At 35.5% G+C, this 27064-nt stretch overlaps 1 protein-coding gene across 12 annotated transcripts in view; it reads left to right on the forward strand.

The window, feature by feature from the left end:
* The window catches only part of Kmt2c (lysine methyltransferase 2C), a 224138-nt gene that overhangs the window by 100624 nt on the left and 96450 nt on the right, over window positions 1-27064 (forward strand). For all 12 annotated transcript variants that reach the window (XM_055612928.1, XM_055612931.1, XM_055612930.1 and 9 more), the window contains exons 7-14: window positions 554-716; window positions 5079-5250; window positions 7073-7187; window positions 15560-15729; window positions 16635-16786; window positions 17877-17990; window positions 18775-18852; window positions 19990-20696. In XM_055612928.1, the coding sequence (XP_055468903.1) occupies window positions 554-716; window positions 5079-5250; window positions 7073-7187; window positions 15560-15729; window positions 16635-16786; window positions 17877-17990; window positions 18775-18852; window positions 19990-20696 (1671 nt within the window). The remainder of the gene's footprint in view (window positions 1-553; window positions 717-5078; window positions 5251-7072; window positions 7188-15559; window positions 15730-16634; window positions 16787-17876; window positions 17991-18774; window positions 18853-19989; window positions 20697-27064) is intronic.

A 27064-nucleotide genomic window follows, 5' to 3' on the forward strand; every position in this document is an offset into this window, starting at 1 on the left:
ATACATACATACATACATACATACATACATACATACATACATACATATGCTCTTGTGGTTTTGCTGATTTCAAACTCAGGGTTTCATGTATCTTGGAAGCACTGTACCAACATCCATAGTTCCCTAAACTTGCTTTAAAAATTGTTCTACCTCTAGGAGCCAGAGGCAGGCAAATCTCTGTGAGTTAGAGGTCAGCCTGGCCAACAAAGTGAATCCAGAACAGACTGTCTTGATAAAACTAAAAAAAAAACAACAACAATCCCCCTTCCCAAAAAACAGTCAGAAATTGTTCTGCTAATGTAACAACGACAGCAACAAAATCCACTTTAGCTCAATATTTTTAACAAGGTAAAGTGAATTACTAACTTTTTAATCTGAATTGGTAGAATATGAATGAACTGGGTTTCCGGAATTATTAGTATTTTTAACTGGTGCCTTGTTTGTGTGTACAGATTTCAGATGTTTAGTAGTGTAAGGTACAAGTGTTTCTTTATATCTTCTTACTCTCTCTCACTGTTTTGTAAAGTGATTTCTCTCCTTTTTCTCTTTGTAGCGATGTGCATTTTGCAAACACCTTGGAGCCACTATCAAATGCTGTGAAGAGAAATGTACCCAGATGTACCATTACCCATGTGCTGCAGGAGCAGGCACCTTTCAGGACTTCAGTCACTTCTTCCTTCTCTGTCCAGAGCACATTGACCAAGCTCCCGAACGATGTAAGTGTACTGCACATGCAGGTACAGATTCACTGAGGCACTTCCTTACAGCACCATGTGTGAATTTGGAGAATTGCTTTGCTTGCATTAAAAGGTAATAGTATGAAATTCTCAAGAGTAAGAAATCATTATTAGTCAGTGGTGGTACACACCTTTAATCCTAGCACTTGAGATGCAGAAGCAGGTGGATCTCCAAGTTTGAGAATAGCTTGGTCTACAGTGTGAGTTCCAGGACAGTCATGGTTACACAGAGGCATCCTGTCTCTTTTTTTTTTTTTTTTTTTTTTTAAAAAAAAAAAAAAAAAGGACAACCAAACCAAAAAGATAGTATATAATCCCAGTGCTCTAAGAAATTTTTGCTGAAGGGTCTCATCTCTTTTTCTTAGGTCAGGATCTCACTTTGTAGCTTTGGCTATCCTGGAACTCATAGGAGATCTGCCTACCTCTGCCTTCTAAGTGCTGGGATTATAAGTATGTGCCACTACACCTGGTTTGTTACAGGCTTTTTTTTTTTTTTTTTTTTTTTTTTTTTTGAGTAGGAATCTATAACCAGTAATTTGATTGGTGTTAATTTCAAAAAAGTAATTTTCTCCAAAACTCAGTTTGCATATTTTAAATTATTAAGTTTAAACAAGTTTAAAACACCATTGTAGAAGAATTAATGAGTATACAGCATTTTTAACTGTATTATTAACTGAAAAAAGCAATTACTTTAAAGGTTAAATAGTACTCAGTGTCGTTTACAGAAGAACACAGTCAGTGGGAGAACTTAAAGTTGAGTCTCTACAGTGCTGGTCCGAACATTATCTCTAGGAGCATCACACACTTCCTGGCACCTTGTTTGTGAACTCTGTAGACCTTATGGTAGGATAGACATCCCAGTGTTGCTATTTCACTGCCCAACTATCTTACTTATCTTTTGTCTGCAGTGGTGTTTTTTGCTTTCCTTTTCTACTAGTGTTTGAGTTTTAATGCACACAGAACATGATAATTCCTTTCTACTCTTATCAATAACCAAAGATCTGTCTTTTGCTATATGGGTTTAAATCATATATATATATATATATATATTTTGTTTTATAGCACTTGTTCAATTTAATTTATTTATTACAATTTATTCACTTTGTATCCCAGGTGTAGCCCCCTCCAAATCCCTCCTTCCCTCCCTCTTCTCCTCCCATGTCCTTCCTGCAGTCCCCTGATAATGGCAGTCCTCCTCCCCTTCCATCTGACCCTAGCCTATGAGGTGTTTCTTTGACAAGACTGTCATGAAGGGGTTTCAGAGAAAACAGTACAAAATAAACAGCAGTCTCTTCAACCCTGGTATCTAAAGTTGTAGTGCAAGTTTGAGTGTATAGTATTGTATTGGTGATAGAATCATAATGGGAGCAATATAAATAATTTTAAAAATTTTGATAGCATGTTTGAATGAATAAAAAATATTCACAACTAATTTTAGCATTTTTTAATTACTGTATTTACAAGTATTAATATTTCAACATGTAATCAGTATAAAAGTTTTAGACATCAAATTTTTTTCTTATTAAGAGTTTGGAACTCCATATGCATTTTATACTTAGTGTACACCTCAATTTGGATTAAATATATCAGCCACTACATGGCAAATTAGAGCAGTAGAATAGCAAACTCTAGGCAATTTTACAGATTTAAAATTTTAACATGTTCCTGGAAAACACATATCAAGTTAAAGTGAATATCTGATTGTCAGCTGCTTTCCATTTTTTCTAAAAAAATTAGAGTGACAAAAATTAAAGATTCATTTTGAAGAGCATAGTTTTTTTTTTTTTTTATGGGTGCATATCAGCACTCTTTCTTAATATTAAGAAAAACACCTCATGCTCTATTAAAAAGGAAATTATTACTAGTTTCTTTCAAACATGTAGAGAAAAGGAACATTCAGTTAAATTCCATCTTTTCTTTAGGTTAAAATGGAGGCACTAAGATTAATATGTGTGTGTAAATTGTGGTACTTCTGCTATAATTTATAAGTGTCTTACAGAATTCAGTCCAACTCTCTTCTACCTGTGTAGCTGAGGCCAACCTTAAAACGCTGCTGAGATTACAAACATATGCGATCATTTCTAGCTCCAGAGTTTGTGTGTGTGTGTGTGTATCTTTGTGTATGTATGCATGTAAATCAGAGGACCACTTGTGTTGTAGTTCGCTCTCTCCTTCCACCATAGGGATTTTAGGGATTGAGTTTAGGTCAGCCAGCAAGTACCATTGCTAGTTAATCTGCCTTGCTGGCTGTTTTGATTGGCTCTGATGATTACACTTAGGATTTTGAAACTGTACTTTGCATGTTCAGATGATGATTTACAGAGAATAGAATCATAAGCAGGAATGATTTTACTTAGAAGATATTATAATATTAAGAAAACATTATGGGCTAAATGGTAAACATTGAAGGAAAATATATAGAAAATATAATAGAAAGAATTGATCTGTTAAATTGATCTGGGATGGGGAGGGTTTAATAGTAAAACGATGCTAAAGTTTCTAGTTTTACCCTTTCTTTTGAGAAAAAGGAAGATTTTTTAAATAAATAATTTATTAAAGATGTTAAGTTTTAGTGTTTTTAGAACATCTGGTGTTGAGCTGTGTAAGGCTTGATAAAGTGGTTGAAGCTTATAAGTATAGGTTGGTAATATAAATTTGGGAGTATCAGCATTTTTCATATAATTTTTTATTTCTGTATGTGTGAGTGCTCTATCTGCACGTAGACCTGAGTGCCAGAAAGGGGCTTCAGATTTCATTATAGATGGTTGTAAGCCACTGTGTGGTTGCTGGGAACTGAACTCAGGTCATCTGGAAGAGCACCTAGTGCTCTTAACTACTGAGCCATCTCTCGAGCTCGAGTATCAGCATTTTGTGAACATCAAAGAAGTTCATACAAGCACAGCAGAAGTGCTGAGTTCATAAGAAAGATAAAGATGGATTCTAGAGTATCCAGTATTCGAAGTGGTTAAGGAGGTACAGTTCACACCATATGCTATAGGGACCCTAAGGAAAAATTGAGTTGCCATGGAAAGGGAATGTAAATGTGGGGATGAGGAGTAGTGTAAATTTTGCTAAGTGTCAATATGGCACAGTCTAAAAAGTAACTGTTGGATTTCATGTGGTTATTGGTAGTCTTATTAAAGTAGCCTTGTACTTATTAAAGTAAAAGGTGGTTGTGTAGCTAGACTTCTGTCCAAATCTTAGGACTTGCTTTTTTTTTTTTTTTTTTTTTTTAATTTCCTCCAAGTTAGGAATTGTGTTCATGTTTTTAAAAGACTTCAAGTAAAAATAAACAAAGTCTGTATGACAGAGACTGCTATGACTTATAAAACCTGTTTTCTATATAGCCCTTAGCAGGAAAGTGTTCTTGACTTCTGGTGTAAGTAAAAGGAATAGATTACCACTCAGTTTCATGATGCTTGACCTGCAAAGAAGGTCAAAAATAAATTAGATTGGATTGGCCAAGAGAAAACATTGCCTGTTAAATTTGTTATATTGGCATATTTACATTATTAGAGTTGATATGCTTTTTAGAATACCTTGTTTCTCTTCCTATATTGTAATGTACATAGATTTAGTTGTATGTTGGGCCAAAGCACAATATTTTCTTTTTGTTTTGTTTTAAATAGTAAATGAACTGATAGCACTCTTTTAATCCATTTCAAGCATGAGTGGTGTCTATAAGTATGTTGATATTAATACTTTTGTAATGAAATCAATATAGTTTATACAATTAGTGTATTAATTTTTGTATTCAAATGTGAATATATGTATATCTTCCATCAGTAATGCTCTACATAAGATACTTTTTGATATTAAAAAAAAATTCCTAAGTTGATTGGAGTAGTCTGTTTTCAGTTAAGAAACACATCAATCTAATTAATATTAACATTCTAATTTTGTATTATTTGATTTTAGGTTTCCTAGAATTTAATATCAATAAAATACTTATTTTAATGCTACAAGTGTCTGTGATGATTTTTTTATTCCCTCCTTCCACCCTGTTTTTTGTTCTTTCTAATGCATGTACTGAGTGTCAACTAAATGACCAGCATTGCCATTGTTACTAAAAGTATGAAACTAAATAAGAACTGCTTATAGTTTCAATTAGATATAGGCAGAAATTCTTACAGAATTACATGATTACATTTCATATGGTTAAATTTAAATTATAATACACTGTAGTGTATTAGTGCAAACTTATTCTGACTTTGTGACTGTGGATAGCTTCATATGTCTGGGAGATTTTATGTAAATCCCCTTTAAGTGATTTTAAACTGTTAACTTAGAAAAATATTAAATTTTAATACAACAATTTCATTGTTTTGCTGTTTATTATAGCAAAGGAAGATGCAAACTGTGCAGTGTGTGACAGCCCGGGAGATCTCTTAGATCAATTCTTTTGTACTACTTGTGGTCAGCATTATCATGGGATGTGCCTGGATATAGCTGTTACTCCATTAAAACGTGCGGGTTGGCAGTGTCCTGAGTGCAAAGTGTGCCAGAACTGCAAGTAAGTTTCAAATTTCAGCTCAAGAGTTTCTATTGACTTTCAGTGAAACCTTGGTGGTAGGTGTTAAAAGCTTATATGTATAAAAGCCATTTCTATATTTTAAGCTATCATCATCCTAATTCACCATGTCCTACACTACCACGACGTTTACTAACTTCTGTTAACTTGAAGCATATCTAAAAACTTCACCGTGCTTAAACACAATTGTTAATAAACGATATTATGTTAGAATAAAGATCAGAAGAGCAAAACGTTTTATTGAGAGGAATTGGGAAGAGATGTAATAGGATACTAAAGCGGTAACTGCAGAAATAGGTTATGCACATTGAACCTCCAGAACAGTGCTATGTTTGAATTTCTGTTCTAGGATGACGATTTCTATTACTACTGCCTTGATAAAATCCTGATGTTCGTCTGAAAGACAATTACTTCTAGTAATTGCCTCTGCCTCCCCAGTGATTAGATTAAAGGTGCACGCCACCTCGCCTGGTGTGTACTTCATTTCTTGTGAAGTGCCTCAAATCCATTCATGTAGTTGAAAAGGTCAAAGATAAAACTTTGTAGAGTTTGTTAAACTGAACTATAACTGGAGGTCTTGGTGACACATCTTCTTGCCTATTTACTTATTCCTAAGTTTGCTTCATAACTCTTCAACTCTTTTTATAATTTCCATTTTTTTCATGTGTCCTAAATTCTTTGTATCTTAAGAATCATAATGATTTGCTAAGCATTGAGACAGATTATTATGCAGAGTGGGTGCCCTGTTTTGGTGTAAAACAGTGTTTGGAGAGAGACTTTGAATTGTAACTCCTAATTTTAACAGTTTTTTTCTTTTTTAATAATTCAGTGTTTAGAAATTCATTTTTTGGTAGTAGTGGGCAACATGTGCAAACAACGTGTGTGTGTGAATGTATGTATGTGTGTTTCTGTACTAGAGGACATCTCTGTGGAGTTAGTTCTTTCCTTTTGCTCCAGGGATTGGACTCAGGTGGTCAGGCTTTGCAGCAAATGCCTTTACTTGCTGAGCCATCTTGCCAGTCCTGTTTTTCTTTTATTATTGTTGTTGTTGTTGTTGTTGGTTAGCAGCAGCAGAGTTGTGCGGTGTTGTGTGTCAAACCATTTTATTTAGAGGCTTGGGGTGGGATAGGCTGAATAGGTCATTGGCAAGATAGATCCCTGTGGCCTTCCTTGGACTTTAATTTTTTTTAAGCCCCATAAAAAAATATTTAGCACATACTATTTAAGGGACATTCCAAGCTTTTTGAACCAGCACTCTATTTAGTTCTCACAGTAATCTTTGATGATTTTTCACTCCTGTTTTACACCCAAAACTTAGTTTGAGGGTGACATAAGTTAGAAAACAGCAATGTGGATACAAATGACAGATCAGAATATGATCTGATGTGTGATGTCACACAAATGTTACAACAGACTCTGTCCCCTTTGCTTACATGCACATGTCTTTCCAGCTTCTCCCATCAAAGTTAGGTTCTTTCAACACCGCATAGCTAGCAGCTATCACTCCCCCTAAAGGATGAGTACTAGAATTTAAAAAACAACAACAACAAAAAAACAATGATGAAAGTTGCTTCAACATCTCTATAGGATTGTAAAATGACTAAGGAAAGCTAACAATAGGAGAAAGTTTTAAGTAGGATGGTCTTTCTGGATTCATGAAGAAAGGTAGTCTCTTTCCTATTCTATATGAAGACAGAAGAGACACTGAAGTATTTATGGACTTTACAGTTTTATGTACTGATTGTTTTCATGTATACTGGTGTGATTGCATAGGTTTAAGGATAATGACTATCTTAATTTTTAGACAATCGGGAGAAGATAGCAAGATGCTTGTGTGTGATACGTGTGACAAGGGGTATCATACTTTTTGTCTTCAACCTGTTATGAAATCAGTACCAACCAATGGCTGGAAATGCAAAGTAAGTCATTTTTTTGTTCATTTTTATATATCCTCTATATGAATTGCATAGAGAGCTGACAAAATATTCCTGTTCAAGTTTATTATTATCACCTTTACAAGATCAGCTTATTGATTTTTTGATGTATAAATTTATATATAGGAACTATTTTTAAAAGTCTGTGTTTTGACACCTACATTTTACTATCAGTTATTATAATGAGCTCTTTTCATTGCTTGAAAAAAATTCCTGATGCCTCTTGGAAATTTTCTTGATTGTATAGTTGCTTCTTTGTCATTCTCCAGGTAGCTTTGCTTTTCTCATTGTTGATTACTGTTCATGTTATAGAAATTTGTACGAATGCCTTTAAATAGTTTATATTTGTTGGGAAGGCCTTTTTGACTGTTTCTCCTTTTTGTTTTTACTGAATCACCTGTTGGCAAACATTTGGATTGTTTATAAATTGGGACAGTTATTAAAATACGGTATGAATTTATCAACTAATTTTTTGTATGATGCTTCATAAAATAACTTTATGTTACTTATCAGTATTTCCAGATACCTTCTGAAGTAGGGAAATTCTCTGTATGATGAAACTGAAAAATATACCCTTTAAAATTTATTAACTTAAAGCTCAGAGACCAGATACATTGTGTTTAGATTGATTACCACTTTCATTAGGTTTCTACAACTGTTGGACTTGTACATACAAGTGTATTATATTATTGTGCCTGTTTCTGTGTGTTTACCTGTACACTGGTGTTAATTACTTAGAATCATGCAATTTTGAGGTTCTTCCTACCCTATGGTAGGTAGGTAGTTTTAAATAAGTGATTACTGGCTCTGATGTTTATGTTTTAGATACTTTTTAAATGTCTCTCTCTGTCTCTGAGGTAGAGTCTTGTTTTACACAGGCTGTCCTGAAGTCATCAGCCGACTGCCTCTTGCCTTCTATTCAGTGCTGGAAGTATGCCTATTATATCAGGGTCTCTTGGTTTGGGACCTTAGACAAGTTCTATGATTATTTTATCGATTGTTTTAATTACTTATATTATGATCTGATAGGTTACTTTCGAAGATCTGTTTACATAACCCTTTTCCTCTTTTCAGTTTTATACTTTTATTTGACACTTAGCAGTTTTCATCCATATTGACTGTTTGCCTGAATGTGTTAGCAGGGTTATAGGTCACTGAATTATAGCGCTTGTTTGGTGAATCCCCAGTCTCATTAAGTTTTCTGGACAAATGTAAATGGATATAGTATGGACTATTGTTTCTTATTTCTTTTGCTTAGACAGCTTTGTTGAGCCTGTTATCAACATTCACCTGAGTTTCCATTTGCTTTGGACAAATTTACAGTCAGTCTTATTTATTTATCCATGTATTCATTCATTCATTCATTCATTCATTCATTCATTCATTCATTCATTCTAATGCACAAAGGGCATACTTCTTGCAACCTACTGTTGTTGAATTTTTGTTGTTGATTTTTTAAACTTATTTAATTTTATATCATGTGCATTGGTGTGAGAGTTTCAGAACATCTGGAACTGTAGTTATAGACAGTTATATGAGCTGCCATGTGGGTGGTGGGAGTTGAACCCCGGTCCTTTGGAAGAGCAGACACTGCTCTTAACCACTGAGCCATCTCTCCAACCCCTGCAACCCACTCTTGATGGCCTTGTGAATGTTGCCGGGTGACTTGTTGATGGCAGAATGGCCCTTCACTTTATTGCCATTCTTTGAGAGAACCATCTGCTTTGTGTTGAAGGTGGCAGGATAGGACTTGCTCTTTTTATCTGTTTTCTCAAGACCTGGAGGTGTTTGTTCAATGCTGGTCACTTTAAAGTTTGTCAGGAATTTACTAAGCCTATTCCATAACTGTCTATAAGCTCTGTCAATTGACTGACAGCTCTACCTACTTAGGGACTATTCCTTTTTGTAGTACCAAGTAAGCAATAACTTTTTATGCCTTACGTACTCAGAAGCACAAAGTTTTAAAATCCTTTCTATGAAAGTAGAAATTTGAATTTACTTTAAATTCTCAGCTCATTCAGTAAAAGTAACTATTTTTTTTCTCTTGGAAGATACTAACAAACATTACTAAAAATTTTAAAGTTATGTAGCCATTACATTACAGTTGAATAGCCATTACATTTCTCCATATTCTCCTTTTGAAATGTATACTAGCTAAGTATAAATTTTAGATTTATAGTTGGTGAAGGTTTAGTGGATAGGTAAATTATCTCTACTTGTAGACAGACATTCAGATCTTCTGTCTTTAAAAATGTATGTCACTTAAAAAGATGGTGTATCTTCCAATCCAGTACTTTGACTAAATAATTTGCTGCAGAGAATATACAAAGTTTTTGTGTAAGAAAAGAGTATTGATAATAAAAAAAATACTTCTGGTTATTAATTTGGTTTAATTAGACTACAAAATGCCAACAGGTTGTTTTTGGACACTAGACTTAACATTTTTATTTCCACAACTGTTTACTTTGAGATATTTTAGACCAGTGATGTCCAATATATATATAATACAAATCATGTTTAGATAATTTAAAACTGTATTTCATTTAACCCATTGGCAATCACTGTAAAGTTGAGAACTTTATTTTCTTTCTAATTTTTCACATCTGATTTCTGTTTTTAAAAACCTACAGAACACATCAAATTGAAAGTTTTGCCAGCCACATTTCACGTATTTTATATGGTAGCTGCCATGTCAGAACATAGTTTCAGACTCTGGTGATTTCCTGAGCACAACATGTTTTTCCACCATGGGAGGCTGATAATTGATACAGTGGTCACTCCTCTCCTGTAGATTATAGGTAACAGGCCAAGGTACCCATTCATTGTTATGCTTCATTCTATCAACCGCAACATTCTGCTGTTCCCAGAAATAAACCAGGGTGACACACACCAAACATTTTTATTGAGTTTGATCTCTGAAACAGACTGGAGGCCTTCTGGAGGTGAGGATGCCAGTGGTGGAGGGGCAGGACTTTGGGTTCCTTGTAGTTACAGTGAGCTCCATCAAGCGGCCAGTTAATCTTATTTATATGAAGTGTACCAACTCTTTTCAAGCACCAGAATGAACATTAGCATTCTGGACACAGCACCAAATCAGGAACAAGCTGAAACGGGAGGGTGATAGCTAGACCAAGTTTAAAATGGGTCTGTAGACTTAACCTTGTGATGTTATACAACAGTGTGAAAACTTTGCTTCATAGATTCAATACCATGAATCTGTAACAAATGGCCTATCAGTCCAGTATTGCCACAGTTTTGCACTGAAGTTTGTTGATGTGCTATTGGCAATGGATCTGCTGTAAGTAGGTATGTGCAAGACAGGAGTATGATATGAAGATTATGACACTGACTGCAGTGTCATATTCTTGTGGTGTCCAGATGACTGGTCTTTTTGCGACAATAAAAAAACAAAACTCTTTTCTTTCTTACATTTTTGATAGCATCCAGGACAATGTAAATAAATGCAGCTCCAGTAGTCTGCATTGTGACATCCCTGACATGAGTTGTTAAGTTTTATTTTAATTTTGATTTTCATCCCCCTCTTTATTATTTTACCTTTCATTCCCCCACTTTGTTTCCCCAGGTCTTCGTTTTGTTGCTCAGTTTGCCTTAGTATTTGTGCTCTCTCAGCTTTTATTGCAGGGATCACAGGTGTATCATCTTGCCTACCAGCTTTAATATTTCCTTGACAAAGTCCCAGTTCTTAAGTTTTTTGTTTTGTTTTCGTTTTTGGTAGAGTTATCATCTCTGACTTTCCTGCAGCCTCATGTTCTTGTCCTATTGGCCCACTAAAAACTGGGATTCTGGTGTATCTACTCCTGGCTTTATTGTCCAGTGTATTATTTGTTTGGAGGCATGTCGTGATGCTGTGGAGGCAGCATCTGGAACTGAAGGCATGAGGAACTCACCCAACAGAGCAGGGAAGGTTTTCATCAGAGCAGGAGGGAGAGTGGTAGACTGTGTGAGGGAAGCACCAACCTGCCTCAAGCAGATCTCTTGCGGATGGCTTTCTTGAGCTTTCACACTGTTTGAGAATAGTGAGGGTGCTAATAAGGAAAGTGCCCAGGCTGTAAGTGTGGTGCAGTGAGGAAGCACAGAGGGAAATAGTCCTCTTGTTGGGGAGGATTGGCACCTGGAATTGGAGGCTGCATTCTATCCAGTTTTTAGATAGAGCTCCAGTGAACCCTATTAGGTAGTAGCTGGAGTGGTGAGATGTGAGCAGTGGAGTGTGAATAGAAGGGCTTATCACCTGGAGAACAAGATCTAAGTAAGTCTGTTCAGGTGTGGCTACCTGGAAGGTGGAGCCTTTGGGCTGAAGTTCCTTCTCTGCCTGGATCAGAGGCTGTTCCCTCTTCTCTTGGTGATCCAGCTAAGGAGAAAACCATAGTGTTTGGATATATACTCTGATCTTCACTACATATCACAGCTTTTCTGAAATACAAAGGTGAATTAACAATTTCTTTTCTTTTTGAAAGAAACAGAATATTGAAGGCTATAAATTTTCTTTTGATTACAGCTTTGCTTGCACTTGAGCCAACTATAACTTTGGGTGTGATCCTGACCTTATGTATGGAAATGAGTTCACACTTCTGTTGCACCCAGAATGTAATTAATGAAGTTTTTTTTTTTTTTTTGGTTGTTGTTGTTGTTGTTTTTTGGTTGTTTGTTTTTTTTTCTTTTTTGCTTTGTTTCGAGGACAGGTATGCATCATGTAGTTCTGGCTGGCCTAGAACTTGGTGTATAGATGGTGCTGGTGGTTAATCTATAGTTTACCATAGTCTCATGAGTGCTGGGGTAGCAGGCCTGTGGCATGGTATAGGCTTTTAAGCAAATACTTCCACACCTGTAATAGTGATTTTTAAAACTGTGTTTGTGCTTGTTATATTCTTAATAAATAAACCCCCTTTTATTTATATTTTGACTAGCTGATTTCGAAATTAGTAAAGTTCATCACTTCTGTTGGTTCTATCAATATCTTGTCTTTCTCCCTTAACTAAACTTAGCAAACAGGTTGGGCCAATGTTTTATTAGTGAAAAACTATTCTATCCTGTGTAATTGCTCCCTAGCCCTATCTCTACTCCCCCTTTGAACCTTTACCTAGTAATATGAGCAAATAGCCTGTTCACCAATTTAATGTTATATTTTAACATCCTTCTATTATATAGCCTTCTATGCCATTTCAAATGTGCATTTAAATGATTTAGTAGCTAAATGTTTAGATCAGTTGAAATTAAAATGGTAGCTTTTTTTTTTTTTTCTTGGCTTGGTCAAATTAAACTATAAACCTTGTTTACTTTTCATTGTCAAAATACATGTTTTTCCTAGCATGGTGGTAACATACTTGCATGAGACAGGAGAATCACCAGTTTTAGGCCAGCCTGGGTTACATGTTAAGAAAGATTTTGTGTCTTTTCTGTAAATCCCAAGTTCACAACGCTTTCAGTTTTGTTTTGTATTTTTTTAAGTCTTTATTTACTAATTTGTAAAAAAAAAAAAAAAAAATACAAATTTTTCTGAAGGAAACTTTTTTCCACCCTGCCACAAACTTTACAGTCTAGAAACAGTTTTTCTGAGACCTATGAGGTGGATCAGTGGGTAAAGGCCCTTGCATTACAATCATGGAGACTGGGGTTTAATCCTCAGAACCCACATGGCTCTGGGGAAGGATCTATTCCACAGTGTAGCCCTCTGTGTGTTGCCCCCCATTTAATTAGTCATTTATTTATATTTTTAAATTTAATTTTTATTCTTCTGTTTGAAAGCTTTGTGATCTTTACTTTTGGTAATTTATAATTGTTTTCAGGCCTTGATAGTTGCACTGTACTGATTAGTTAGTTATGGCTGGAGCCTTTGGTCACTGAGTCTATAATGAGGCCATTCACAGGACTGGAGAGGTGCTTTTGTCATTTTAATATTTTAAAATATTTCCTTGTGTGTTTGTGTTTTGTGTTTTGGGGTTTTTTTTTTCTCCCTTCTTTAACACAGCGTTTCTTTGTGTAGCGTTGGCTGTCCTGAAGTCACTTTATAGATGAGCCTGGCCTCAACTTCACATAGATTCACCTGCCTTTGCTTCCTTAATCTGGGATTAAAGCTGTGTGCAACCACTGCCTGGCATATTTCCTTGTGTTTCACAGCATATTCAGTTCTTTATTTTCTTTTTAGACTTACTAGCAGCTAGATACTTTTTGCTTCTTGCTATTAAATCATTATTGTCCTGGCTGTTGTTTTTATTATCTTAGTAATTTTTTATGAAATGTCGTATTCCCCAATCTGCCCTCACTTTCTTTTGCCTCGTTCTCCTTGATCTGATCGCTATCATATTCTGCCACCCTCCTCCAGCATGATAATTACAGATGTTATTGCTGAGTATACCACTGGTACATTATTTTTCAAACTTATAGGGATACTGGAACAGGGTTTCTTTGTGCAACTCTAGCTGTCCTGGAACTTGCTCTGTAGACCAGGCTGGCCTTTGCCTCCTGAGTGCTGGAATTAAAGCCTGCACTACCGCTCACCATGGAGATGGGATCTTTAAAGCACTTCTTCTAGTCTAGAACTTTCTAAAGGGGATACCTAACTGCCTTAGTGAGGCTTTAGAATGCTTAGTTCCCTCATTGTGATACTTGTCATTATGAGATGGAAATTTTAAAGAGCCCTTGCATCACATTCAGCATTAAGACAGTATCCACTTAGCTGTCATGGTGTTTTTCTTATTGCTGGTGATTGTATTTGGGGATTTACACAGGCCAGTTGCACTTTGCTTATGCTGTAATGCACACCCTCATTGCTGTCACAGCTTTCGATTGGAAGGGTTATTCTTTGAGCTGTTTGGAAGATGAACAACTCATGATACTGAATCTTTTTTCAAAAAAATGTCCTCTGTAGTCTTTAGTTATAATTTGTTCATGTATTTAACAGTAGAAGGCTCATTGTCTGTGGCCTCACAGAGGCAAGTAGGTGTTCCCTTTAGGGGTTTTGGTCTAGAAGAAGCACTTCCCACTGGTGCAGAATAAGGCAGGTTTCTAATCTTTGTTGTATGTATTTACTCAGGTGAGTTTCCCTGTTTGTTTGACTGATTCTGTGAAGGAGCTACCCTCCTGCCCACTCCACTTTTTGACGATTATCTATACAATACCCTTTCTAGCTTTGGATATTTCAGTCTATAAAAATATAAGAATATTCTTTTTGGGCATGATGCCCCTAAATGAATATTCTTCCATAAACACAATTTTGCTACAACTCCAGAAACTTATGTCAGTACAATTTCATCTGTTTTACCCTCTATTTTGAGTGATGTAATGTTGCACATAGTATCCCCTTTCCCAGGTAGGTTGCAGATCTAGTTGATGTTAAAGATTCTAGTTAATTGTTAGGTCTTGGTTGTTTGTTTCCTTCATCTGAAGAGTTTTTGGAAGCGCTTGTTTTTTGACATGTCATTTTAAAAGAACCTAGTCCACCCCCCCCCCATATAGAAATGTCTTCATTTTGTCTTTATTATTTCCTCATGGTTAGATTGCTGGAGTAGTGCAGGTGTCTCACGGTATTACACACGGCAGGATGCACAGATGTTTCTCAGTCCCTGTTGGAATTACCTGGTTAGGATTCTCTATTCTTTATATCTAATAATCCAACAGTAGGGAAGGAAACACTTTAAGATCATATGGATATTTCAGTCCTCAAAGTTTTTCCTAGGTTTTAGAAGCTGTTGTTTGATGATATGACTTCTTGGGAACAGTGTCTTGCTTTTGTAGCTGTAACACTCCTTTTTATTCATTGACCTCTTTTTGTCATAATCAGGACTGTGTCACATATTAAAATTATTTATTTATGAAGACTGGTGAGCTTACTGAGAGGGTGAAGGCGCTTATTGCCAAGCCTTAGCTTAATCTAGCAGGAGTGAACTGAATCTTGGAGGTTGTCTATAACCTCTATACAGAACCCATTGTGTAGAGGAGACATGGGCCATTACGTCCTACCCTAGCTGAGCTATTGGAATTGTTGACTTTAGGGAGAGGGAAAATCAGTTTTCACTAGGAGTATATCCCCTGGTAGACTGATTGCTTCCTTGTTGTAGATTATGTTTCATCTTTGGAATTTGGCTTGCTATGTTTTTGGTTTTTTTTTTTTTTTCCATGTTTGCTTTTCCGAGTAGCTTTAATCTCTAAAACTTTCTTATAGTTTTAGTGCAGTTTTGTAAGATCAGCCACCATTCAAGACACATTGCTTTTTCAAAAATAAATTGATGTGAAAAGTAATGTATAATCCATAAATGTTTTGTTTATTTCCAAAAGATTTACATCAGAACTGCAATTACAAATGTATAGCAACATTTTTGTTTCTGTTTTTCTTGGTCTAGAATTGCAGAATATGTATAGAGTGTGGCACACGATCTAGTTCTCAGTGGCATCACAACTGTCTGATATGCGACACTTGTTATCAACAGCAGGATAATTTATGTCCTTTTTGTGGAAAGTGCTACCATCCAGAATTGCAGACAGACATGCTCCACTGCAATATGTGTAAGAGGTAAGAAGAAACAGCGGCCCCATTTAGCTGCTTCTTGATCCCTTGGTTCTTGTGATCATTTTCTTTACTGTGTTGTTAATTCTGAGTGTTGATAAAGGTAGAATTGATTGAAATATGCTTTTTGTTTGTTTGTTTTCGAGATAGGGTTTCTCTGTGTAGCCTTGGCTGTCCTGGACTCCTGTTGTAGACCAGGCAGGCTTCAAACTCACGGAGATCTGCCTGCCTCTGCCTCCCTGAGTGCTGGGATTATACTGCATGTGATTTTAAAAAAATAATATATATATTTTATTTTATGTACATTAGTGTGAAGGTGTCAGATCCCTCAGAATTGGGGTTACAGACAGTTGTGAGCTGCCATGTGGGTGCTGGAAATTGAACCTGGGTCCTTTTAGGAAGAGCAGACACTGTTCTTAACCACTGAGTCATCTCTCCAGCCACTCCCCTTCCACTTTTTGGGGGATAGAGATTTAGCATTAATCCCTGGTTGGCCTAGATCTTGCTGTGTAGACCAGCTGGCCTCAAACTCACAGAGATCCTCCCGCCTCTGCCTCCCAAGTGCTGGGATTAAAGGCATGCTTTACAATACATAGCATATTATGTTTTTTAATTAATCTGATAGACATAATGAAGCAGATAAGCAAAAGATAAGAATAGCAAGATCAGAAATGAGCACTGAGAGAAAACTAAAGAGAAGGAAAAACATATCAATGTAATTGTAATGATGTTTACAAATGTCATTTTCTTTGAATTTTTTAGATGTTTCCAACCACTGTAATCAACTTTTTCTTATCTTTAACCTTATTATAACCATTCTCTCTTTTTTTTAAGCAATTGACTTCCCTTTCCTTAGGTACTGATTTGGATTTAAGTTAGAGGTTTTTATATAAATATACTTATCACTGCAGATGGATTCACTTAGAATGTGACAAACCAACTGAGCATGAATTGGATTCTCAGCTTAAAGAAGAATATATCTGCATGTATTGTAAACACTTAGGAGTTGAAATAGATCCATTACATCCAGGGAATGAAGTAGAGATGCCTGAATTACCTACAGGTAAACATATGCACAGAGTTGTGTGTGTGTGTGTGTGTGTGTGTGTGTGTGTACACCTTTTGAAAAGCAATATGTTGATTAATCATTAACATATTGCTTCATTTATAATAAACTTTTGTATCGACTCTCATTGTATTTTTAGTTTCACAAGCCTCTTCTTCCTCCCTCTCTTTTTCTCTTTCTGTGTCTTTTTATATTTGAAAGTTTCAATGAGTAGTCCAGGTTAACCCTGAACTCTTTAACCTCTTGTGTTAGCTTCCCAAATGCTTGGATTATAAGTGTGTACTGCTACACTTAGCTTTCAGTTTTGCAGCTTTAGGGAGTTTTGTTTGGTGTTTTTTTTTTTTTTTTTGTCATCTGACTCCAGTGACCAAAATCAAGTGAATAAAATAAAATCCAGCTTCTTTCCAACTTGTATTTCAGGTATAGAATGGAGAAGCATGCAGTGTTTTTTGAACCAACAGTTCTTTAGCTGTGGCCTGTGTTTTTTTCTTCATAGTCCAGCCTATCTTTTTCTGAACAAGCCTTCAATTTTGTTTAGGTAGTCAGTCGTTTGTTTGTTTTAAAATGAATTTCTTGTTGTTATAAACACATTAACTAGATTCTAAGAGGGCAAAGAAAATAGACCTACTTACCAGATTGTTTTTTCAATCAGTGTTATGCAAGTCCTTTTTTTTATCATCTACAAAAGACCTAAGTAGAAAAACCATAATTACTAACATATCATTATATAATAGTAGAATGTTATTTTAAAATAAGAACATGGTTGTTATCTTATGTATATAAAAATTCTGTCTTTTGTTTTTTGGTTTAGTGGTGCTTGATATTGAATCTAGGGTCTCTTTACCTTTGACCTATACCCTCAGCCTGTAAAGCTTGCTTTAAATATTCACACAGTCAACCTTGCAATTGGTTATAATGTCCATGTATTTAAATGTAAACATGCATGTGGTTAACAAAGTAAAATCTAAAGAAAAACTATGACATTGCTATTGATAATTTATCCTCATTAAAATAAGGACCTAGTTCTTGGTTTGGATAATAAAAGGAAAAAAACTCCAAGGTAAAAAATTAATCGTTTTCTGTTAAGATTATTCCAATGGAATGGAAATTGAAGGTCCTGAAGATGAAGTGGTGTTTCTGGAGCAGACAGTTAATAAAGATGGCAGTGATCACCAGTCCAGCCCTGGAATTGTTCCAGATGGTAAGACTGCTAATATTTTTGAAGAAAATAGATAATATGCAAGTATTTTCTTGGAATTTATTTAGAAAAGGCCTGGAGATGTGGCTCAGTGGTAGATGGACCTTTTAGAAAAATCATCTTTGGCATAACTGTATTTATAGTTCAGTTGTACTCTAATCTTACTAATGAATATGTAACATTGTTTAAGGACCAAGTGATTTTCATTAAAAAGCAGTCCATTGTGTTCTTATAATTGTGAACTAAGCTATTGCAGATTATGAGGTATTTCTTGCCGAGATAATTTGATATAATAAAATTTTCCATTATCTTAGTCGTGCTATTGAGATATTTTAAAAATGTTTTAACTAAGGTTTTACAGTATTGATAATAGCTTTACTGAACTTGTATAATTAGTAAAATTTCATATTGGGGGAAATTGTTTATTAAATTATGAGTTTTTCTAAGTTTTTTTTTTTTTTGTAGATGAAGCTTTATGTTAAATTATATACCTTGAATGAATATATAAAAATAAAGTTGGGTTTTTAATTTTTAAGTAGCCACATTTAACAACTCATTAAAAGTTATACTTCATTCAGATGTAACTTGAGAAAATAAGTTATAGCAAATATGTACATAAACAGATTCCTAATTTTATCTTTGTATATAACTAACATAATAACAGTCTGTTTTGTGCTCATTTTGAAATTGGCATTTTATAGTAAAACTTATATTCGGTTACTATAGAGACAGCAGTGTTAGAGAAGTGTTAATTCCTTGTTTAAATATTTTATAATGTTATTTGTAGCAGTTCAGGTGTGTACTGAAGAGCCCCAGAAAAATAATCCACCAGAAAACCCTGACACAGTTGATCTCCTCACTTCTGGTAAGCTATATGTTCAGATTGTTTAATTGTATTATAAGACAATTGTCCAGTAAAAGTTTTCCTCAACCTGAATGACGGTAAAGAGGTTGTCTGCAAAGGGTCTGTTATTTGACATTTTTCTTTTATCTTCACATAGTCTTCGTTACAGCAGGAGTGAGATGTGAGGTTTTGTAACAGATAATACATTAATTTTAATCACAGATTTGAAAATAATAAATGAAGTATCTAGTGTCTTCATTGATATAGCCTCAATGGCATTTGGAATATCTATCTCATTTTCAGTAGCCCTGTCTTGTTAGAGTCCCTCAGGCCTCATGCCAATTGAGACCCCTAATGTATATAAGGCTAGGTTGACTTTTGTTTGTTTGTGTTTTGAGACAGGATCTCTCTCTGTAGCTTATCAAGTTGGTTTTGAACTCATAGAGATTTGTTTGCTTTTGTCTCCCAAGTGCTGCAATTAAATGCATGTGATACCACACCCAATTTTAATAAATTAGTACTCTGGTTTAAAGTTTATCAGTCCATACATACTTCAGTGTTTGACATATTAATAGAGTAGTCAAGATTAATGTCAAAGGTTGTGACATTGAGCATAAACAAGGGTTATAATTTAGGATATGTGTTGAATATGTTAATTTATATAGGTAATAATCAAAGGAAGCCTTGGTGTGCTTGAAAACCTATCAGAAGCAGTATCACAACTGAGTCTACACTGTATCTTTATGTTTTAACCTAGTCTTCCTTTTAAAAGTTTAGCATTTCACTTATTGTTTTTTACTTGCTTTAGAGAGAGTTTAACTTTGCATACATAATTTTCAATCTGTAAGTGCTTAAATTATAAATGTGTCATGTATATAATAGAAATATATTAGTAGTTGAGACTTTTGGGTTTTTTTTGTTTGTTTGTTTGGGTTTTTTTAACCAGAAATTACTTTTAACTCTAAGGATCTTAATAAGCCATGTTTTCAGAAGGCACATGATTGATAAACTATTAAGAAAATTTTGCTTTAATTATTTCAATAATTTTATTTCTCGAATACTTTACAAGTTGTACGTTAGCTGGATAATTCCTATTTATTGTTAAACATTTTGCAATTTGCATGTGAGTTAACGTCACCCATATTCTAAATTTTGTAGAACCATCTGACAATAAAATGAATCCTGAATTGGCAAATGAGATTTCTCATGAAATTGATAGTAAAAAAACAGAAGGATGTTCTAAAGGGGTGCATGTTTGTGAGGAAGATCAAGATGAAAACAGAATGGAAGTAACAGAAAACAGTGAAGGCCCTCCCCACCAGACCATTGTGCTGCAGGAGCAACTGCAGTTGTCAGAGGACCCTGACATGGCATCTAAAGAAGAACCAAGCCCTCCAAAATCATCCACAGAGTATGCTGCACCAGAAGCCTTCCTATGCCCACACAGTGAAAGTTCCTTATCTTTTAAGGAACCCTTGGTGATAGAAAGAGTGCAGGAGGAAATGGAACAGAAGAAAAATTCTGAGTTCCCCACTGGGTGTGTGGATTTTGAAATGACTGTTGCTGTTGACAGTTGTATCAAAGATAGTTCATGCCAGGGAGATAAATCTCTAAAGTTACATGCAGAGGAAGAATCGCCATTTTCATCAGCAACTGACCTGAGCAAGGCAGATGTGTCTTCCTCCTCAACACTCTGTTCAGATCTGCCTTCATGTGACATGCTGCACAGTTACCCTTCAGCTCTCAGTGCTGCTGCTGGAAGCATCATGCCAACAACGTACATCTCAGTCACTCCAAAAATTGGCATGGGTAAACCAGCTATTACCAAAAGAAAATTTTCTCCTGGTAGACCCCGGTCCAAACAGGTAGGATGATATTAATGATGACAGGAAAGATATTGCAACAATCACTTAATATGTAAAAGATACATCTAGCTTTGGTTTAGAAGGCAGCTTCTCCATCCACAGAACTCAGTACTGATGTTTTTTTGTTTGTTTGTTTTGTTTTGGAAGAGGTGCATTATTTTAAAAATGCTGTTAACTGAGAATGTAACTTCGGAATATAAAAATATGATTTATATGATTTTAGTTCGTATAGAAAACTCTTAAGATGTTTTTAGTTCCAAAGTAATCTTAAAGCTTCAAAAACACAAGTGTAAAATTATGTGTCTGTAGTAACAACATTTACTTTCTTTGTAATATATTTTAACTGCATAAACAGGAAATGTTATTCTGGACAATTTCTTATTTTGAATTTTGTTTTCTGTATGTAAGTGCTAAGTCTTTTGTAAAATTATTTTTCAAGGTAGACTTCTTTTAGTAGCTTTAGATAAAACAATCTTAAAATGTGCTGCTGTTTTTAGCACGTGAAGGACACACCTCTTGAGTGTGCTGGGTAAGCACTCTCACCTGAAGGTGTACACTGTGTGTCCAGAGGTCTTGTTGTAAGGGTCAGACCCTCTTGGGTTTAGTTGTCCTACTCCAAGCCTTCCCGGTGCTGGGATTCTGAGCTGCTTCTCTTTGTTGTGCTTTGTCATTGTTCTTAAGTAATAAAATATATCTTTATATTTTAGGGATGAATTACAGTTCTTTCTAAATAGATTAAAGTGGAATTAAATACTAAGATTACAATAACGCTATTTAGCAATGGCTACACAATGGCTGCTTTCAGATATCAGACAGTAGGGAAGATTTAGTGTTTGTTTGGAATTTTAAGTTTTGTGATTTAAATTATATTTGACTTTTTAGTAGTGGTAATATGTTAATCTTAATCAACTAACTTCAGAGCTGTAAAGGCGCTTTAAAAAAACATCTGTCTTAATGGACTGATTTGGACCAAGTAAATCCTATGTATTTTTTATTCTCTAAAATTAAATTACACCAAAGGCAAAGGGACTAGCCCTTGCTCTCTGGGAAAGAAATACACAATGGACTACAGTACTTCAAAAAGTAATGTATGTGTGTCTACGTGCGTATGTAGGTCAGACGGTGCTAGTGATCAAACTCAGGGCATTGTGCTTAGCAGCAGGCACCTAACCATCTCTTAGCCTTAGGATATTTTGTATGTGTATTTGTGTATTTCCCTTGAATATGTTTTGATACTCGGCCTCTGTTATTCCTTATTTTTTTCTTCACAAAGCAGTGCTCTCCCTACTTCATCTTTATGTTGTTTTATAAAATTAGCTGTATAGCAGTTAAGTAGTTCAGTGTTGTAACAAAAAGTCATCAAAAGAAAATTTAACCTCCCACATTCACTTCTGGTTCCTATCATTTTGCATCCTATTAAATTACTGCATTATATATGCTCTGGGAGGAAGTCTGATGCCATGTTGGCCTGCAACTCCTTATAGTCCAACTTCAGCCTCAAGATTGCTGGGATTACAGATGTGGATCTCCAGGTTTGATTTCCAGTGTCTTTTCCAACATTGTGTAATGACCCCACCCTAGTCTAACTGCAACGGCTTCAGCGTTTCACCTGAACCTTGAAAGTGGAGTCCTGAGTTAGAGATGGAGACTTTGCCTCCCTCTGCTGTTTTTGTTTGTTTGTTTAAATTAAATTTGTTTGTTTTGTAAAGTGTTGAACAGAATACTATAGAGAAAGCTTTTTAAAAGTGTTGAAAAATAGGAAAAGAAATTTGTTTGTTTTGGTTTTTTCAAGACAGGGTTTCTTTGTATAGCCTTGGCTGTCCTGGACTCACTTTGTGGATCAAGCTGGCCTTGAACTCACAGAAACCTGCCTGTCTCTGCCTCTTTGAGTGCTGGGATTACATGTGTACACCGCTGTACCTGGCTTGGAAAAAAAGTTTTAATTTCTCAAATCCCTTATTTCGTTTACATATCATCCTCCATTTCATTTTTCATGTTTCACAGTTATTTGCAGTTAAAATTTTTTTTTCCTTGATTCAGATTCTTTCTGTATAGCCATAGCTGCCCCTGAGCTTGGAGTAATCATCCTGTCCTGCCTCTGCTTCCTGAGTGCTGAGATTATAGGCATGTACCACCACTTGTCCTTGTCTTATCTGTCTGCTAGTTTGTATATTCTTTAAAGATGATTTTAAAAGTGTGTGTGTTGCATGTAGTAATATAAGCCCTTTGCATTGCTGAGCTGAAGATACATTTGGACTAGAAATACCAAACTTTTTGTTTCCTTGTGCTGGTAGTGGTCGTTCTAAAGCTATCGCCTAAATCATTGCTCAGTGAGTCATAATATTAGAAATATCTGCCTTCCCACTGCAGAATTAAAGTCACTTGTGGCTGACATTGGTGTTTTATGTAAAAAGACTTCTGTAAGTCATAACAATGAGGTGTTGCTGCTACAGCATCATCAGCCTAAGTAAGTATGTTTACCAAAAGGCAGCTGGTAAACATTCATTTCCTGTCTCTGTACGTTGTCATTCTTTTGTTTCATCTCTTCAGGTATTTTCACATTCCCATAATCAGATTTATTTTTCAAGAATGACCTTGGTTTGCATAGAGTGTTGACAGAAAGTGAACCCAGTTTTTTTAGAAATGTGAAATTGCCTGTGAAGTACTAAACCCTCTCTGGTTGTTCATAAGACAAAAGTCCTCCCTGGGACACATGTCAATAGGGTTGACCTACCATATTTTTTTCTCTTTGTTTTGCTTTCTTATTTTTCTTCCCTTTTTGGAGGAAAGGAGGTGGTAAGGCTATATAGCTTTTTGCCTAGGCTGGCCTCAGATTTGGAGCAGTCTTATTCATTTCCTAAACCTTAGATTAGATTTGACTTTAAATAGAGAGCTGGCTGTAACATTTTTTCCACTTACTATTATTGTTCCCCCCCCCTTTTTTTTTCCTTACAGTCCTGTAATGCCTATGTTATATGTTTATAAGTTTGTGAATTCTCCATAACCAGTTCAATCTCCGTTGAATAATATTCATAATCTCTATTGGATTTGATAGCAGCTTGGTTCTGTAGAGCTCTTCTTAATTTTCAGTTCCTTGTTGTATTATATTTGGACTCTTGTTCTTAATTCCAGTTTTAGATTGTTTAATAGTAACAGTGTATTGTGGATTGGTAATTTGTTTTGGAGGTAAGGAAATCCAAGATTTTAGACAACTGGATGAGCTTGGAGTGTTTGATAGGATAGGACAGTGCAATGTTTATTGATGAGTTCTTTTATGTACACATGCATGCAAAAATATAATGGAAAAGAAAAATAGTGTTTAGTAGTTGTTGAACAGAACACACGACACAACAGAGAACAAAAAAGATCATAGCTTATGCTTATAGCCTAGTCCATGTAATTACAGTGTGATTACGTCACTAGGCATAACATGGTGCAGTAGGCAAGAACATACCTGCCAGTGGAAACTAACCTTTTCTTGGAGCTTTGTGTAAGTTCTTTTCCCTCAAAGGGGGGAAGTAAAAGATGAAATTTGATAATTACATTTGTATTTCAGTTTTAAGGTCTAAACAGTTACATTAGGTAGTTTCTTCTGTGTCAAAATGTATACATGTAATCATGATTTTTCTTCAGTTCATTTTAAAACTGCATATAATCTAGCTTGTAGTGTTCAATGATAATATATTTATTAAAATTCATTACATGACTCCTAAGCTTTTATTATATAAATTCTTCATAGCAGCCAAGTAGTTCCCTAATTATTCCTGTATTGACATCCAGATTGTCTTGGTTTAGGATGCTCTTCATTTAGTTTATCTATGTTGTATGAAATGTAAAATACTTTCTGAACTGGGATACAATTTTGGCATCAAAGCTAACCTAAGTGGTGATAAATAATATATAATCACCAAAAAAAATTTTATTTATGAAAAAAATAATACTCTTTTTATCTTATGGTAATTTATAGTAGTTATAAAATGTTAAAAGATCAAGAAGAATTTAAGGTGTGCATTAAGGAAATATTCTTAGTGAAAGGCGAGTAGAAGTAGTGAGAGGACAAAGTTGAGCTATGTTTTGCCTCTACCACTAAATAAAATGATAAGAATAGAGCATGTCATTGATGATGCAGTGAAAGCAGCCTATGGATTCAGTAAAGAAGATGGTGCATCATTTATGTTGCTAGGGGAAGGGCTTCTGGCAAGGAAACACTCAAGGTCTTAAGTAAAGGGTTAGAAGCAGCCAGCCATTTTGGAAAAGATTGGAAGTGGGAAGTAGCTGTGTCAGATGGGCCATGAGTGTTGAGAGTACAGTTTTTTTATTGGTAGTAAGGAAATCAGGGCAGGAAGAATGCACAGGTGGGAGATAATGTTGGGGAGATCATATATGATATATGATGTGGGTGGAGGGAAAGCAGTTGGAAAGATTTGCCTTCTAAGTTAACTGAGGCACAACCAGAGGGTTCACAATAGGTTAGTTCCTTGCTGAGTAAGATTTGTATTTCTTAGTTGTTAGGCAGACAAAGTCTAGAGGAGTCTCTGGCAGGGGTGGAGGGAAGTAGAAAGACCTAACTGTTAGAGCAGATGGCATGCAAGATGGTGGCAGGCAGGACATGAGTGCTAGTAGTGGAAATGCTGAGGGGAGTGTAACAGCCAGAGACAAAATGATACAAATTTTAGGTTTGCTGATGATTTGGATGGAAGGGTTGATAGAAAGCAGAGCAGAAGCACAGAGAGCATTTTTTGATCAGAGCACTAGATAACATAAAAATGAGAAAGTCTAGCAAATGAAACCAGCTATGGGAGAGATTGTAGATGTGAAATGTGTTAGAGTTGTGTTAGTTACTCTTCTGTTGTTGTGAGAAGAAAAGGTTGATTTGGGGCTTATAGTTACAATGGGTTAGAATCCATGAGCATCCATGAGCAGCCAGGCAGGCATGGCTCAGGGGCAGTAGCCAAGAGCTCACATCTTTATCCACAAGCTGAGCCACAGAGGGCATGATGGGAATGGTGCAAATCTTTTGAAAATTCAAATCTCAGCTGCCAGTGATACACTTTCATTAAGGTCATATTTCCTAGGGCTTTCCAAACAAGTTCACCAACTGGGTACCAAGTATTCAAATGTAGTCTCTGGCCTACAGGAGCCATTCCCATTCAACCCCCCACAAACGTTTTGTATAATGGAGGTATTAAGGAAATTGAAAAAATAATTATACTTCCTTGGAGATGTTAGTTAAAGCTAGAACTCGGATCTGTAAGTGTAGAAGACAACTGTTTCCAAGATGGTATTTCAAACTCTTACGTATGTAAATAGTCTTTACGATTTGGGTTTCAGCGTTTAGGAAACTTGAGGGCTTCAGGTGTCAGTGAGGAAGAACTTGCATAGGAATTGGAGAAAAATCATCATGGAGGTGTGCTACTATCAGATCAGTAGAGTTGTCTTGAGTAAAGTGAGAGCAGAGAATGGACTTTGGACAGCATGGAGGTTACTAAGGAAGATGGCATAGATGCCATGGGAATTGGATAGTGAACAGGAATGGTTGGCTTTTGTGTGCTTTTGTATGTCCTTGTTAACTGAGCTTGGGTAAAGTGTGGTCAGGGAAGTGATGTTGAGAGAGAACTTAATCATCCTAGACAACATAACAGAGTGATTGCTGGCTTTTTTTTTTTTTTTTTTATTTTTTTTTTTTTTTTTTTAATTCTTTTTTTTTTATTTCTTTATTTTTTTCTTTTTAGTTACATTTTGTTAACTCTGTGTCCCAGCTGTATCCCGCTCCCTCATTCCCTCCCCAACCCCACACTCCCTCCCTGGTCTCCTCCCTGCCCCTTTCCAAGTAGATTGCTGGCTTTAAAACATGTGGCTCTTTAGTGTGAGTTAGAGGTGGAGTTAGTTTCTCCCTGGGTTTCTTTTTTTTTTTTTTTTTTTTTCCCTCCAAACTTTATCAACTCTTCATTGTGGGTTGGTGGTCATGTGCTTATCTTTTGTTATTTAAACTAGTGATTGCATGTTTATTATTACTGGGATTCTTACTAGTTTGATAGCGTTCTAGAAACCTGGTAAGTACAATATTTCTTGTTTTAGGATTTTGTCATTTAATTGGTAAAATAATCATGAGTTCTTAAATTGCCTGATTCAAAAATAGGATCTTTGTTATTTGACATTTGTTGTGTTTTTCTTTAAAGCATTTCCTTGGTGGAATAAAAATTTTTCTTGCTCTTCATCAGATTAGTCGAGTTTGCCCAATGTGGTTACTTGGAAGTGAGATGCCTTAATTTTAACAGTTTTAATGAGACACTGGTTCTTGTATATTAGGCACCTTAGTCATTTTAATTTGCAAATTTAGGACAATTTGCTTTAATCTCTTAACTATT

The sequence above is a fragment of the Psammomys obesus genome, unplaced genomic scaffold, assembly GCF_907164565.1.
Source record: "Psammomys obesus unplaced genomic scaffold, mPsaObe1.curated_primary_1811, whole genome shotgun sequence".
NCBI classification, from domain to species: domain Eukaryota; kingdom Metazoa; phylum Chordata; class Mammalia; order Rodentia; family Muridae; genus Psammomys; species Psammomys obesus.